Source organism: Caretta caretta, chromosome 25 (assembly GCF_965140235.1).
Source record: "Caretta caretta isolate rCarCar2 chromosome 25, rCarCar1.hap1, whole genome shotgun sequence".
NCBI classification, from domain to species: domain Eukaryota; kingdom Metazoa; phylum Chordata; order Testudines; family Cheloniidae; genus Caretta; species Caretta caretta.
The window spans coordinates 17,425,980-17,443,851 of NC_134230.1; the positions used below are offsets into that span (position 1 = coordinate 17,425,980).

A 17,872-nucleotide genomic window follows, 5' to 3' on the forward strand; every position below is an offset into this window, starting at 1 on the left:
TTCTGACACCTTTTTGTGTTTAATATGTACAGTTATTTTACATTTCACTGTATAACAAAAGAATGACTTGATACTCTGCTGACAATGCGATTTTCCCAGAACTACCCATTGCAGTTCTTAGACAACAGCAACTTTTGCCAACACCTGCCCCCCTGGACGATAGCTAAGTAAACCCTGAAATAAAAGGAGCTATATACAGATAAATACAGATTAGGATGGGCTGGTTGGAAGAAAGCCATAAAACTGTTGGGAAGCCTTCAGATTCCCCACCCTCATTTTTCCTGGCAATTTGCATTTAGACAAACAAGCAGTGGCAAAAGCCAGCCAGTCTGCACGTAATTAAGAAAGCAGGATCTTAAAAACTAGAGGGTGTGTCAAAAAGCAATTTAAAAATAAAGTAAAGAAGTTTGCTGCTAAGGGTATCAATGACTTTAGCCTCCACTACATGAAATGCAAATTGTATAGCTCATCCACACTTTCATTTTTGATCGAAGGAAGAATTGTGCTTTGGGGAAGAAAAAAACAAAAAAAACCAAAAAAAACAAAAAAAACCAAGACAAAAACCACCACCTCAGGATGTTTGAGTCAAATGGAACATAATGGCTCACAGGATTAACGAAAAGTGTTCAATAATTATTTTTAGTTTTAACTACACTTCAGTTAGATATTTACTTCAGCTAATGTACCATTTGTTTTGTATTTGTTGCTAAAGGACATGTGTGGAGATACAAGATAATATATATCATGTATGGAGTTTTTAAAACCCATTGCTACCATAAACACGTCACAGAATTTTGACCGTCAAAATTCACAGACAAGTCAATTCCATGAAATTTTTTTTTTAAATTTGTGTGTGTGTGTGTGTGTGTATTTATATATTATACACACACACACGAAAAATTAAGATGCTAGAGTAATGTCTGAAGGAATACATTCAGGCATACTAAAGAGAAAAGGAAGGAGGAGATAATGGTAGGACTTTTTTAATGCTATTTTAAAAAAAAAAATTTAAAAGGCAGCTTTAAAAGTAAGGTAATAAATGTTATATTCAGCCTCTGAGGTATCATAGTATGTTCCAGCTTTGCCTTGCAGCCATACTAATTCCTTTCTGGCATTATAGCTTCTTACCTAGTTGCAAAGTTTTGTGACATGCTAAGAGATCCACAAATGTATCATTAGTCACAAACGTACTAACTATATTGGGCTTTACTTCTTAAGTATGTATATATAGTTTCAAACTCTTCCCCCATTCCCAAGTACATACGGTCAACTGGCAAGGACGGAGCTCAGTATAGGAAGTGTTACCTACATTATTGTGGCATCCCATATCATAGCAGAATTTCTCTTGGATTACTAGAATTATTGTGTGAATTGAGCACATTATGAAGTTTAATTTGAGCAGGTCCCAGAATTAGCTTGATTTTCATTCATCACTTGTGGAACACTGCTTTGTTTCTGCAAGGAACTAAGTACAGCGTATGGCTAAATCCTTCACTAACTAGCACAGCAATGGGGAGCAACATCCTCTGTAAAAAAGGATCCTTGCTCGCTAAAATGGGGTTTCTCTTGGAAGGCATAAGGAAAGTTACTCTGCAGTTGCACAAAACAGGAGCAGCGTGCTTCCCTACTGGCTGACTGCTAATACTTGTGTCAAGCGGTCGCACACACATTAACTGAGTTGCAGGTGGGTGGGACTGGAGGGGTCCACACAGGAAGTGTCTCCTCAGCCTGCTGACTCTATTTGCGTTAGCCGGCTCTCTCGAGTACATGGGGGAATACTGTTCTGCTGCCTGAAGTTTGGGAGAAGAGATAGGGAACTCCTCTCGCAAAGCAGGACAGGATTTAACCCTTGGTCTTTTGGTTAAATTCTGCATGCTTTATAGGAAGAGTTTTCTCGCTTCTTTGTAGGCTATGTCCCCTTTGCATAAAAAGTGCTCATATTTATAAATCCACATTGTCTTATTCTGGGGTATATCTACAGAGTGAAGGATTTTAGAAGGGCCCACTGACAACCTGAGTCTTTTTTTGTTGTTGCTGTTTTTTTTTAAAACTGTTTTTAAGAAAGCGTTTTGCTGTTCCCCTGCTGATGTTTGGAAAGGTGTTTCTTGCAAAGGAGAGTAGGTGGGGCCAAAAACAATATAAAACTGCTACAAGATGAGCAAGGAAGTTTAAGTTAAGCTTCTTTTTGGTCAAACTGATTATACACAAAGTGCTGTTGAATTCACTAATGTAAACAAACCGGAAGACAGCTGAAAATTTTTTCTTTTTAACTTCCTTAAGCTATAGCAATCTTCGTTATTTGTAACTACAGTAGGTAAAACACACGTTTCACTGAAATGTGGTTTACAAGTTGACAGCGTCTTTTAACATTAGAGCAGTATCATGTACTTGAGTTTACACACAGTGGATGCTCTGTAGTGCAGAAGATGCCACACTTCAGAGGGACACTTACAGTTTTCTTGCCCTATGTGCTACAATTCTGTTCAGGAAAAGTGCACTTTTGCCTGAAGGCTGGCTCAAATGATGTTGAAAAAAATCTGGTCAGTTATTGTTGAACCTGAGCAAAAAAACAAACTTGATCGCAACCATACGATGTACCACAAACATATGAGGTGCTGTTAAAGGCGATGAATTACTATTAACTACTTTGTTCATCTGTAAAGAGTTGACGTAAGCCAAATACTGTCAAACACTGTCCTCCCACTCATTAATGCTTATTTGTCTAAATCAACATATCTGTAAAAATTACTACATTGCTATTTTGCAACATCCACAGTAGAATGCCACTCGTGACTCTCTCAGAAGAGTGCAAAGACTCAAGTCACTTTCCTCAGTTTATTCTCTATAATAAGTCAGACCTAACTATGCAAGCTAAGCAGAGCTAGATACACACCTACAACACCCCCTACCCTCACCGGCTGGCCTTGTGAGGCCTCATCATAAACTTTCACCACCACAGACTCTTCTGTTGAGCACGTTTTGTGACGCCAAAAGAAAGCCAGATAATTTTTATTTTTAAAGGAAACTAAAAATACTAAGATTAAAGTCAGAAAACTTTCAAAAACATTTTTTTAAAAATTCAGTGTGTCTTCAAGTTCAGATTTCAAATCTGAAAAAGCCAATGAGTGGATAATCTGCTGCAGATCAGGCAAAAGTAACAATCAACGAACGCTCTTGAAAAAGTTTCAGAGCAGCAGCCGTGATAGTCTGTATTCGCAAAAAGAAAAGGAGTACTTGTGGCACCTTAGAGAGACTACATGTAGCTCACGAAAGCTTATGCTCAAATAAATTTGTTAGTCTCTCTAAGGTGCCACAAGTACTCTTGAAAAAAATACATCTTCAATTAAATAACTTCTAAAGTTGTTTAGTAATGGACAGCATTTTGGCTTTTGATTATGAATTTACCAAAGCAGAAAGTTTTTACCAATGCAACAAAACAATCACTTTAAGAAATAGTTCTGTTTTACCTCTCAAAACTCAAATGTTTTAAGGGCTGCAAGTTATGGGTTCATCTATGTATCAGAAGTCTGGGAAAATATGAAAAGCTGAGTCCAAAATTAAGAGTCCCAATTTGAAACTTTAAGAGCCTTTTACCAAAATATCATGTAGTTACCTACAAAAATGACATCTTTTTTTAAAAAATAAGGGATCAAATTTATTCAGTGGAATCATGCATTTTAGATCAGCTGTTGCACTTGCCAAGATGTAAAGATCCTTTGTGTGCCCAGATATATGTCTTTATTGCCACCTACGTGCCCTACATCACATCTTGAAAGATTAAGAAATTCTCATCTATTTTGGACAGAGAAGCGGGGAGCAGGAAGGCAGAGATACTACTTGTAAAATCTGCAGAATTGTTCAGATTCACCTTCCATATGTAAGAAATGCCAATATTTTACTCCTCCACTTAAAAAGCATGGTCAAAATACAATCATAACCTATACTATCTGTACTTGGTAATCTAGGACCTGATCCAAATCCCACTGAAGTCAACTGAAAGATTCCCGTCAAAACTTCAATGGGTTTTGGATTATGCCTCCAATGCAGGGACAGTCTTATACAAGCAAGCTTTCCCTGCCATTTAGAAAAATCTTATTTGCTGTAGTAGTGATACTATAAAATGAAGGGGTGTCTCAGGTTCTCTAAATAGGATTATTTAGAATACTTATTTTTAAACAGAAGCTCTCTAGAAAGCGGAGCATGGATTCTCCCCCTCAAAGTCTAGTTTGTATAGGTTCTTTCACACCACAAAGGGGGAGCAGAAAGACATTTACCAGAAGATTGGAAAGTATTTATAAAGCCACAAATCATCAAGGGGACTCGGGGGCAGGTGTCACATGAGAAATCAAACGTTTTTAAAAGAAGATCCACTAGACTTCTAGCAGACACTGCCCTTTTAAAGTAACGTGCTTAGGTTTACACAGGAAGTTTGTTACAGAGCTAGGAACAGAACCCTTGGTATTCAGTTTACAACCTTGGTGTTTTAGCCACTAGACTATGCTTTCCCCTTTAAGAGAACTGAACACAACTATGCTAGTTGACAGGGCAGTGATAATGCCACAAAAGGTGTTACTACCTTCTGAAAAGGTTTACCCTTATTTAGCACCTGACCCGCCACCTCCTCTCATTCTTTGAGAAACAGAAAATAAATTCCCTTACGTAGGAACCATCTAGCTATAGTATTACCCCTTCCTAAAGGATATTGTTATCAACAGAGCTTTCATCCTGCTTTGAGCAGGGGGTTGGACTAGATGACCTCCTGAAGTCCCTTCCAATCCTGATATTCTATGATCAGACATACAAGTACATCCTAAATATCATCTTGAGCAAGCTCTGAAGATGCCATTTTTAACCAGTGAATTTATAGACGAAGCAGAACATGTCAAAGAATTTTCAGTCAATCCAAGTTACTGGAAGAAATCTAGTATATTTGATGTATTGCTGAAAGTGATATTTGGACAAATTCATCGTTATAAGCAGCAGATAGTTTCTCATTTAAGCAGCAGGAACAGAGGAAAGCTGAATAATTCATACACTAGTTACAATTATGGAGTAAGGGCATGTCAGTTTTTCCTGTACTATTTTTTAAGCTAGAGTGGGGGACAAAATACATTTAATATGTGAGAATTTGCATACTCGACAGGAACTTCAAGTTTCTGCTCCAACATATGAAACAAGTTAATAATTTACACTTCTATAGTACCTATCAGGCAAGGAAATAACTTTATACACTTTTTAGACTTGCAACAATATTGGGAATATTTATTCCATTTTGCGGATAGGGAAACTAACACAAAAAGTTAACTGACTTTACCAAGATTAAACTGTCAGTGGCAGTGCTAGGAACAGGAGCCAAGAGTTCTGACTTCCTCTTCCATATTCCAAAAACTAGACCACATTGCACCCTAAAAATGAAAAATATTCATGTCTGTCCTTTGCGACAAAAAACTAAAAAAAGTCAGCATCACATGACCACCTGTAGTCTTGGCCCATAATGAACCCAAGGATAGGCAGCATACAGAATAGAATGGAAGTCTATAAACCAGTTTTTTGGTGGTGATTATGAATAAAATGTTTTCACGTACTAAAAAGCTTCCTAATTTAATTCTTATGTGATGTGTGTGTTTGAAAAGCCTTAGACTGGAGAAATAAGGAGAAGATTTTCCAAAATGACCAATGATTTTGGATACTTCCATTTTTAGGTGTCTAATTTAAGATTTCTTAAATTAAAAGGGACCTAATTTTCAAAGTGCTACGCACTTACCTTTTGCAAAACCAGTGCCCTTTAAAGGGATCAGACTGGAGGCACCCTAACTAAACTGGTTAGTCTCTAAGGTGCCACAAGTACTCCTTTTCTTTTTGCTAAGTCATTAGTAACTTTTAAACAACTTTTTCCCACAACAGCTCTGAAGAGAGCAGTAAGATGCACCTAAACCACTTCCCTTGTTAACAGTCACAAAGACAAGTTATCCCTCCTTACCTGTATCACCCACACAATTATGGGCACAAGCAGCCCTTACCACATGGAAGTAATCTCTAGAGTCAGCTACTCAGAGTGCGCCCTGCCCTTTACGGTTTGCATCCACTCCTTCACTCAAGGTCATATTTCCCCATTTCAGTATTCATCTTTTATAGCTGCTGTCACAATGACAATACTCATGGGTAGAACAAGCAACAGCTACCTTTTGAGCCTACAGAACCATGGCTGATCTTAAGAGGAATGCTGAACACAAACCAATCTGTTTCAGAGGTTGAATATATACTTCACTCTTTTTGTCATCCCATAGATTAAAAAGTCTAGAAGTCTATTCCAAGTGATAGCCTACTGAATAGCTCGATAGACTATTACCCCACCTTTTTGTGTGCAGGTAGTTCAAATATGGAAGCATGACAGCAGTTTCTAGGTAGCCACTCACCTTTTTGAGGTACTCATGTCAACAGGTTCATCACCTGTCTGCACCTCCACTTTAATAGTTGCTTTTACCTCCCCTCCTTTTAATAATCCTTGGACTTTCCCAGTTCCAGGATCAGTCTTTATTTTAATGTCACCTTCAGTCTTTATATCTGTTCCCAACAATCCTTTGTCCATTTTAATTTTTTTACTGTCCACGTCATTTTGGGTTATTTCTCGTTCTAGTGCTCGTTTCTGACTTCGTGTCCTGCATGCTTCCTCGGTCATTGTGAAGCTCTGGGGGAGGGGGAAAAAAAAAAAAAGGAGATAAATCAGTAAAATGCATTTTGAGAAAAATAAATCACCTGTTAATTTCAAAAAAGGCCAAGATACGATGGTTGCTGCAAAAGAAGAAATCCTGAAAGAGCAATTAAAGTTTTGCAGTGTGCTTACTCACCCTACCCTCAGAGCAGGTTTTACTCTGAAGTTACTATGGAGTCACTCACTTTTTTTTTATTTAAAGCAACTACAGTTGTCAAATATAAACCCTAAAAAATATCTTGTAACAGAATGCAGGCGATTGTACAGGAATGCAACAAACAAAAAAAGTTTGGATGTTTATCAAAAAAGGGAAAAGAATTTCTATTTGCGTCACATGCAAATGAGTAAATTTTTTTTAATCTAGGATTAGAGGTTTTTGGGGATTTCTACCATGAATTTCTTAGCACCTGTATCTGATTACAAATTTCAGGAACCAGACATTGTGGGGAAAGGACTACCATGCCCTGAGTGAAGAGAATCTCTTCCATATTTCCCTATAGTTTGCCACTAGAGATTAAGGCACTGCCATTGTAATATTCAAGTTGATACTTTCTTCTCTCTTAATGAATGAGCCAGGCTTTTCCACTCGCTGCACAGGAAGTGCTTAACTCCTGTGGGATCACAGTTAACTCGTTGTATGCCAAAGTCAGAAACTTTTGCTTTTGGTGAGCTTTGGCATTTCAGTCTGCCACTTCACTGTACCTGCAGACACACATCTGATAAAAAAGCTGAGTCAGTTTTTGATCCCATGACATCACTGGGCTCCACATGACCCTTCCCAGGATTCAGTCTGAGAGACAAAGCACTTTCTAGAAAACCAGTCTGAACCGGTTCCAGACAACAAGCTAAAGTGTTGTTAACCCTCACAGAGACAGGACAGCAGCAATGTGTCTGCAAGACTGCTGCTGGCATTCCAAAACACAAGTCTGGGAGAGCATCACTGCTCTTAAAGGGACAGTGCTTTTCATTTCACATAACAACATAGCAGTGCATCTGTTATTCTGCTTGTTCCATCCCTTCAGGGGGAGCACCCAGCACTCAATTTAAAAAAAAAAAAATAAAAAATAATTGTTAAAAGTAGCTTAGTTTCTTAGAGATTAAATTAAGCACAAAAACCAATAACTAAAAGTCATCAATAGACCTTAAGCTTCAAAAAAAAAAAATAATAATAATTTCTAGTGTGTTTTGAAATGAGAGACAGTGAAGTAGTTATACCATATAATTTATTTCCTGTTCCAGTTTACACCTCCTGTTCCCATCAAGTCACAGTCCTATATCTACAGCATACAAAATTGTCATTTCAGACAGCTTTATAGGAAATTTTATGCAAGCAAAAGTAGACTCACAGCAAGTTTCTTTACATAAACTTTTGTTTGGAAACTTAGCCAAAAATATTGATTTATATTAACTGACATCAGGTAGTTCACAATGAGGCCACATTTAAACTAAAATCTTTTAGAACAATGTGCTTTTAAATAGGAGACAGGTTGGGTAACGTTGGTGTTCACGAAACAGCACTGCCCAGGAAGAAAGCCAGGTGCGGTCAAGGTTTTCTACATAGCTTAGCCAATACGCCACCATTCTAACATGCAGCAACCCCTGCTATTCTAGTTCTGGGCCTCTCCATACAGTTCTTCCAAAGCACCATAGTTCTTGCCTGCAGCATCCTTATTGCTCCACTAACAGCCCATGAACAATCTCACAAATGATGCCACAAAAAATGGCCCCACACAGACGAAAGCTTGGTCTGTCCTTAAATGTTAGGTCAGCACCATGGTCAATCACAGATGTGAAAAAAAACAAACAAAAAAAAAAACAAAAAACAAAACAAAAACAAAAAGCCCACCGACATAGCTATGCTGACCTAATCTCCCAGTGTAGAAGACAGCTGCTGTTGACGGAGCTAATTTTGTTTGGGGAGATGGTGGTCCTACACAGACCAAAGGGGTGCGTCTACATCATAGGGCTATGCTGGCATAGCTATGTCAACATAGCTATGCTGGTAGTTTCCATTGTGTACAAACAGCCTAAGATGGCACCACTAAAAAAATCTTATCACTAATGACCCAAAGCAAGACAAATTTGAACCCAGGCCTCAAGACAGAAGGCCAGTCTACTAATCCAATGTATTGTCTAGTCTGCTTATACTAGAGTTGTTTGTTTGTCTGAAACCTTTGTTTGTTTTGTTTTTAATGTAAACATGCTGACTTTCTTGGTCAGTATTTCAAAACAAGCGTACTCATTCTATTGGCTATCTGCATTATAATAAGGAAGGCTTGTGTTTATTTTCAATTTTTTCTTATTCTGTCGTCTAGCACAGCTGGAAGTGCTGCAGAGCTATGGTGTCACATAACCAACCCCTCTTGCCAGTAAAGCAAGACTGACTCCAAAAGTAATCTGGACCTGATTTTTGGTGAGAGATTGTGTTTTAAGTTCTGGGAGGAATGTAAAGCAAAGAAGGTAAATCAGAAGGGAGTGGGAGACAGGTTTCACGGCTCTGAAGGGCAAAAGTCAAGACCCCCACCTCACAGAGACTAAGATAAAATTAAAACTCTTTAGCAGATCCAATCATACCACATGCTCCAATAAAGTGCTATGGCAAAGTGTCTAGTAATTAGAGCGTGGGACAAGGAATCAGGACTCTTAGGTTCTACATACAACTCTTATATGGACACACTGCATTACTGTGGGAAAGGCACAGCCCTCTCACACTCTCTTCTCATATCTCTCTAATACTCATAACACATATCGATATGGAAGCAATGGAAGACAAGGTGGGTGATGTAATATATCTTTTATTGGACCAACATCTATTGGTGAAAGAAACTTTCAAGTTTACACAGAACTCAAGAAGAGCTCTGTGTAAGCTTGAAGGCTTGTCTCTTTCACCAGCAGACGTTGATCCAAAATAAGATATTTCTTCACACACCTTGTCTTAAGATCATGAAACCAACATGGCTACAACACTGCAAAAACAAAACAAACAAAAACTTATGAGTATGATATTTATCTTGATGATTAATGTCAAATACTAAAAAGTGTAAAATTGTCATTGTGGCAGAAGAGACAAATGAGACCATTCAGTGGAAACAGCCTCCTCTTGCATATAAACCCCTCTTTTGAAAAAGGAGGAAGCTCTCTCCCCCACAGCCCTCCCAGCCACAAGTGTCCAGTGGAAGAAACTGGACACCAAAAGCCAGCTTTTCATAGATACTGAGTGCCCGCAGCTTCCTTTGACTTCAACTAAATTTTCATTGCTCAGCACAACTGGAAAGTCAGGGCCCATATTATGCTCAAATATATTCCAAAACATTCACTATTTCAGTTCTTTCATCTTCTCCAGTTACATGATATGGGTGGGTAAACCCAAGTGTTTTCACTAGCCTGTGTGATTCCACAATATTTTAAATGTCACACGTGAACCCTCATTCTGCAAATGCCACAGTATATTTTCAAGTTCTATGCATTCTCCTCTATGGCATGTAATACCACAAGCAACAAAAGGAAACCCAACTCTCTCACATGTGCACTTTGTGAACTTCCTTGATGCACCTGCCCCCATACATTTTAGAACAGAATTCAGAGTCATGGTTGTCAGTTTGTTAACAGCTTTTAGATTAGCTCTAGTTATTTCAGAGACCACCTCATTTCTTCTAACCCTCCAGGATAGAGACACTCCAACGATCAGGTGCTGGGGGCAGAGCGTTTTCCATGGTGGACCTTCCCCACACAGCATCTCACCAACAGGTCAAACCCAAACCTGGACAGTCTCCACATCAAAATGGGAGATTCACCTTTTCAAGAAAGATTTTCCCATTATTTTGTTCTGCATGATCGATACCTTAGACATTCAACCAGGCCCAAATTCCCTTTTTTTTTTGTTTACTGAAGCCACAGCTTCAAATTTTCTTCTTGAAAAGGAAATGTCATGTCATATGTAGATTCTCTCACTTCCAGGACCACACTGACTCTCCTCACATAGGGCTTAAAAATCACAGATCCATTTTCTAGCATGGATGGGACTTTAACTGTGGCCACTAACACAGAACTAAGTTTTAACTATTTCAGGGAACAAAAAAAACCTGTTGTAACTGGATTCCTCAAAATGGTTACAAATGTAGGCCGGACTTATATTTAGCGTGGCATGGGAAGGAGGGAAAGGAAATAAATCAGGAAGGTTTCTTAAAGAAACTGAAGAATAGAGTTTCCCAGGGGGAAGAGGTAGAAACCCCGTAACTTGAGTAGAGAGAATAGAATCTGTAAGGAACAATCCTGCAGGAGTTTGAAGGGATGATTGTTTTTTCTATTCATACTACAATACAAAAGTATATCACCTGTATGTTTTTGATAAAATAATACACAGTGAAATTGTTTATATTGACATTAGGCTTCAGGTTAGCATACAGTTGAAATAAATAGGCAATTCACACTTTTCTGAGCTATTGTTTCTGTCGGTAGACTTTTTGGACAACAACAATGCATCTTTTTACGTTGGGATGGTTATTTCCCCAGCACTAAGGGCTAGAATTTATTTTTGTCTGAAGGGTTAGATACATAAAAAAGAATGGAATCACCAGATTGTTGGTCCAAGTCACTCTGGACTCTAATAAATTTAGACCACCATTAAAATGTATTTTGAAAGATAGAAGGGGAAAATAGCATTATACAGAAGAGCTTCTCTCTCGCACATATACGCATTCCAAATTTGCGCACAGCAATCCAACAGCCCTTTCACTAAACTGTCCAAAAAATTAGAGACACAAGATGGGTGAAGTAAAATCTTTTATTGGTAAGACACAAAAGCTTTGGAGCTTACAAAGAGCTCTTCTTCAGACCTGAAGAAGAGCTCCAAAGTTTGTTTCTCACAAACAAATGCTGGTTCAACAACAGATCTTACCTCGCTCACCTTGTCTCTCTAATATCCTGGATCCAACACAGCTACAGAAACAAAAATAAAAGGTCTTTTCAATCAGAAATCCATTTATGCTAGTAGGTCAAATACCATGCACATCTATGGCACCAACAGCATTCCCACTGGCAAAGACAGCAACAGAAATGTTTCCTGGAACCTGCCAAAAGTTCTTCCCCAATCCCCTTCCTTCCAAAAAACAAAAACAGCAAAAATACAAGACAAACCTGGTTTGAATCAGCCAGTGTCTTTTCCAACATGGATGTGTATGAGAGACTCCTATCACATACTGCCCAGAACGCCTCCCACTTGCAAAGATGACAAAGGATTGCGAGATCCTGGAACAATTATCCGCTCGCTTTCTTTTGCCACTGTAGGGGAAAGTCACAGAACAGGAAAAAGTAGATAAGTTCCAGTTTAAGACTTGGGAAATTTGTGCTTTCCCCCCACCCCAGGTGTGTAGTCCAGCCAGGAATAACCAGATTCCCAGTGATAGTCTATTTGGAGACCTTTGTATACTAACGTCCTGAAAGACTAGAGCTAAACAAGCATATATCGGATTCAGGGAGTTGGGGAAAAGAAATCAGACCTTCGCTTTGCTGTATTCCAAGACACACTGCAAATGGAAGTAAAAGTTGTCCAGTTAAAAATGGTCTGATCTGCTTTCATATATCTGCTTCCATAGTTTGGGAACCTGGCCACAGCTCACTTCCAAAAGTTCTCTCTTCGGGTGGCAGGCAAAACAAAGCAACCTCCCACCAGCACCACCACCTCACACCCCACATAACCCACCACACCCTGCTAAAATGCCAGCCCACTTTATGGAGGATTTCCAGATTCACGGTAGTTGTAAACAAGACCGACCCCTACTCTGACCAAAATCTTTCAAGCTTCTAACAAATATCAGTAAGGTCACATCTACGCTACAAACTGTGCAAGCTGCATTAGAATACGGCTGCTGAAATTTATATATCCCTTGGCTGCATCCAGGCTTGGCTGCTTGCATTGGCAATGCATGTACTCACCAGGAGTGCCTGTGTTGATGTACAGAACTCTGCATCACAGATAGGTATCCTAATGTTCCATGCGCAACCATCTGGCACAATGCCTTTCAGGAAATTTTTGCAATGTATTGTGGGACAGAAGTAACTTGTCCAGATCTCTGGGAGCTAGGGATCAAATTCACAGCCTGCAACTTTCTTCATCCCGTAACACCATCAATATTGCATAATTTATTTATTTATTTAAATCCCACAAACCCAGGAGGCACTTTTTGGTGTCTGCAATCTCTGACAGAAGCATGGAGTCCACAGAGCTCTGCACTATTCTCATGAACACTGCAAATACAGGACACACTATTCTCTGGTATTTGCAGACCTGCAGGAAAAGCCACAATAACGTGGGACATGAAGATTTCACCAAGGACAGTTTGCTGAGACACAAAGACAGACAATTCAAGATTGTTGTTGAGGTTCATGGAGCAGCTGCAGATGGTAAAGAGCCACTTCCGGGCCCAAGAAATGAGCACTGACTGGTGGATCACATCATGTAGGTTTGGGATGATGGGCAGTGGCTGCAGAACTTTCAGATGCTAGATGCATCCATGTGCTGAGCCCACCCCAGCCCTCTAGCGCATGGACACCCAAGGAGTGCTGCAGAGACAGCGGACAAGCAAGCGGTGATCACACTTTTGAACCCTACAACATCAGATTGCTACTGATCAGAGGGAAATCATTTTGGAGTTGGAGAATCCACAGTTGAAGGCCATTATCCAAGCACATAGGGCCACTAGTCATCTACTGCTATGCAGGACTCAGACTCTCTGCAACGTGCAATAAATCTGGATGGATCAGCAGCAACGGGGTTCCCAAATGGCAGTGGAGCAAAAGACGGCACGCCTATCCCTATTTTGGCACCAGCCCACTTTGCCAGACTACCTAAACAGAAAGGGCTACTTTTCTATGGTTGAGCAAGTATTGGTTGCTCACTAGGGAGCTTGGCTTGTTTAGCCTAACTAAAAGAAGGTTGAGGGGAGATAGGATTGCTCTCTATAAATATATCGGAGGGATAACTACCAGAGAGGGAGAGGAATTATTTAAGCTCAGTACCAATGTGGACACAAGAACAAATGGATATAAACTGGCCACTAGGAAATTTAGACTAGAAATTAGACGAAGGTTTTTAACCATCAGAGGACTGAAGTTTTGGAATAGCCTTCCAAGACAAGCAGTGGGGTCAAAAGATCTATCTGGCTTTAAGATTAAACTCGATAAGTTTATGGAGGAGATGGTGTGATGGGATAACATGGTTTTGGTAATTAAATATTCATAAATAGGCCCAATGGCCTGTGATGGGCTATTAGATGGGGTGAGATCCAAGTTACCCAGGAAAGAATTTTCTGTAGTATCTGGCTGATGAATCTTGCCCATATGCTCAGGGTTTAGCTGATCGCCATATTTGGGGTCGGGAAGGAATTTTCCTCCAGGGCAGATTGGAAGAGGCCCTGGAAGTTTTTCGCCTTCCTCTGTAGCATGGGGCACGGGTCACTTGCTGGAGGATTCTCTGCTCCTTGAAGTCTTTAAACCATGGTTTGAGGACTTCAACAACACAGATATAGGTGTGAGAGGTTTTTTTTGTAGGAGTGGTGGGTGAAATTCTGTGGCCTGCGTTGTGCAGGAGGTCAGACTAGATGATCATAATGGTCCCTTCTGACCTAAATATCTATGAATCTATGTTTCACCAATCCCAATGTGGGCTGGTAGGGAATGTGCATGACACTCACCTCTTTAAGAGCACAGGACTCTTCGGAAAGCAGGAACATTCCTTCCCAACCAGGGGGATCACAACTAGCTATACTGAAATACCTATAGTGATTCTAGGAGACCCAGCCTACCCTTTATTCCCCAGCTCAAAGTTGTACACTGGCCACCTCAACAGCCCCAAGGAAAGACTGAGCTACCGGCTCAGTATGTGCAGAACAACTACTGAATGTGCTTTTGGTAAACTGAAGGGATGCTAGCGGTATTTACTCACTAGATTGGATCTCAGCGAGAAAGATATCTCAATGGTTACAGCAGCCTGTTGTGTCCTGCATAACAACTGTGAGACAAAGGGAGAAAGCTGCCACCAGGTGGAGGTGTAGCAGTCATCTGACTTTCAACAGCCAGATACAAGGGCTATTATAGAAGCCTGATATGGAACTATGCGGCTGAGGGAGGCTTTGAAAGAGCCCTTTAGTGGTCAGCTGCAGTAGTGTTCTGTGCTGGAGGTTCTCTGAGCCTGGAGTTGTGGGTGCTGCTAAGAACTGTGTAGGGTTTGCTGTATGTGCACAAATGAGTGGGTATTTTCCTGAAGCTATGAATTCTGTGGTGCTTGGTGTGCATTTACAAGTACTGTTGTCTTTGATAATCACTATTGCAATATTTGTTGCGAACTAGTAAAGATACAGATAAAGTTCTATTTTTGGGTAATTAAATTGAGTGTGTGTGTGTGGTGGAAAACATCAGAAATTCAAAACACAAAAAACCCCACAGGTAATGTTATACAATTTTTAACATAATTAAAGGGGTGATCATTTTAAATTAGAAAGGATGTAAACATTTATATCCATTTGAGTACACAAAAGTAGTTGTATGTGTAGCCACAACAGACAACTGTGTTCTCATAGGTCAGTGCATGTGAAGCTGTGGCTTTCCTTGCTGTCCCCCAGCATAGAATAGTAGGGGACACTGATGGGTCCCTTGATACCATATAGTATGTTGGGGGAGGGAGGGGAAGAGGTATAAGGACCAATGCTCATTGAGTTCTTCAAGGGCTGCAAAGGATGAAGAGTCTGAGAGCATTTGGGTTTGCTGACTGAGAAGACCCTTTATGTCCTGCTGCATTTCCCTCTCCTTGCCCTGCCGGGACTCATGGGCCTTTCCTGTCCTCTTGGGTCTTTCTTCATGCTGTCGGTCATGCCAAGCCCTTAGTTCACAGTCTGATGAAATACTGTTTTGCAAGATCCTGAGAGCCATGACCTCCCTAATCCTATTCTCTCTTGTCCTCATGGTCATGTGTTCTGTGAGTGGAAGGGGCACTCACCAAGTCAGAAGCTGCTGATAAAGACAGACAGGTGTATCACTGGATTTACAGTCAGTGGAAAGAGAAAGTAAGTTTCTAAACTCCCTTTTCTTATTCTTGTAAAAAACACAAGAAATGCTTATTGACACTTCAGCTTTGGAGCCCTTCAGCACAGCATAGCTCTCCAGCTCCAGCCCCAGCTATGGTACCAGGATCAAGGGATGATGGGGATTTTCTGTTGCAAGACGCTATATAATTTCAGTCCCTATTCCACAGATATAACTATAGGGCAGTGGCACTGAATATTTGCACTATTTTCCACGAGCAGTGATAATTTTAGCTGATATCTCATTCTTCAGGGTCACAGAGGCACAAAGAACTCAGCTGTTACTGTCATCCTGAAGCTGCCTGGGCCTACATGCCACTAGCTTGTTTACTGCAATGGTGCCAGCTGAACTCCCCATGGAGTGGCATGGCAAAGTATCCTACCATAGAGGAAGAAATAGGGCAGTCATCTCTGGAAACCTTCAGGAGTAGATTACAGAGTATCTCCATGAAAGTTTCATAGAGATTTCTCAGGAGGATAAGAGGAATGTACCTATGCACATAGTGTACTGCATTGCCCACTCCACTTAACCCAACAGGGGAATGAAAAGCAGGTACCAATTCTAGCTCTTTCTTGTACATCTACCTCTTCTCCTAAAACTAAAACAATGAAGAGTGGATACCTTTGGTTTGTTAGCTTAGGGATGGGCTGGTGCCATCTTTAAATTTGATCACAACAAGAAAACACGTGCACACATACTTGAGTTCCTCCATGTTCGCCTGATTGGACTGGCTACACTGTGGCAGAGCCTCAAACAGGTCCTGGTTTGCAGCATGGCTAGAGTCCTCCACTGTGTCTCCCCATAACTCCCTTTCTTCCTCACTGTTCACAGTAGGGGTCTCTGGGTCAGGAAGTCTTCCAAGGTATCCACAGCAACGTTCCCTCTAATTTTTAACAGGCTGTGTGCGCAAAAAAAGTCTTCTGTGCCGTCGCTGAAGCAAAAAAAGAAAGCTGCTGCAAAAGCTGGAGTGCACGCAGTGTTTCGCCGTGTGCGCGGGGTTGAAAATCTGCGTGTGTGCGCACACGCGCCCAGCTTAGAGGGAACCATGATCCACAGTAGTCTGTGGGGAGCTGATGGGGGTTTCTGCCAAGTACGGCATGCAGTTCCTTGTAGAAGCGGCAGGTCTGCAGTGCAAGACCAGATCTGTTGTGCTCCCTTGCCTTGTGGAATGCCTGGCAAAGTTCCTTTACTTTTACGTGGCACTGCTGCTGATCCCAGTCACATCCCTTTGCCTGCATTCCCTGTGCAATCTGCTCCTAGATGTACATGTTTCTAGAGCTGGTTCATGGCTGTGCTTGCACAGCCTCCTCTCTATGTAGGCCCAGGAGATCAGATACTTCCTGTCTACTCTGGGTGGGAGAGCATCTCATATGTGGAGCTGGTGGTCGGTTCAGCAGTTGCCCACAAGGGTGAGCTACTAGATGAGATTGCCAAGGTGGGTAATCAGGAAAGATATTACAAAAAACATGGGGTGTGGGTAAAGGGTCGGTGGAGTGGCTTTTGGTCTTTCTGACCTCTGGGCAGTGGAGTTTAAAGTTGTGACAAGAGTGGTCAGTGTCACAGGGAACAGGACATTGTGGGACAGCTCATGGAGGACTGTTAGGGTTGACACAGGTCATGCAGTGTCTATACAGTACTTGCACTGTGTCAACCTCAGTAGGTCGATCATGGCTCTACACCATTCGGGGAGGTGGTTTTACTGTGTCACTGTAATGGAGTACTTACATCAGTAAGTGACAAATTCGAGTGTAGGCATATGCAGGTTGATTGTAAGTCGCCTTGCGTCGACCTAACTTGGTGGTGTGACTGTCAAAGTTTGCATTGTTGAGGAAACTATATGTAACAGAGGGCCTGTATATGAGAGTTCAAACTGCACCTTTTCTATGGCAAATTTGTTCTCCATTGCCAAAAAATGACTTGTAAATAATGAGCCTAGAACTGATAGAGGGATCATTTTTGGGGTTAGAAATACTTTGTGGTTTATTTCAAATGATTCTTTGGAACCAATATTATTTCTTACTCCTCCTCACCTCCACTACCACAAGAATTGCTGCCAAAATTTAAGAAGTTGTTTAGTAACCA

At 40.7% G+C, this 17,872-nt stretch overlaps 1 protein-coding gene across 16 annotated transcripts in view; it reads right to left on the reverse strand.

Moving 5' to 3' along the window:
- GATAD2A (GATA zinc finger domain containing 2A) overlaps positions 1–17,872 on the reverse strand; it is a 112,447-nt gene that overhangs the window by 33,296 nt on the left and 61,279 nt on the right. For 12 of the 16 annotated variants that reach the window (XM_075123122.1, XM_075123118.1, XM_075123119.1 and 9 more), the window contains 2 exons: positions 11,849–11,992; positions 6,417–6,688 (listed from right to left, as the gene is read on the reverse strand). In XM_075123122.1, the coding sequence (XP_074979223.1) occupies positions 6,417–6,688; positions 11,849–11,881 (305 nt within the window). In that variant the 5' untranslated portion in view covers positions 11,882–11,992. The remainder of the gene's footprint in view (positions 1–6,416; positions 6,689–11,848; positions 11,993–17,872) is intronic. The other 4 variants (XM_075123125.1, XM_075123126.1, XM_075123124.1 and 1 more) reach the window with 1 other exon arrangement.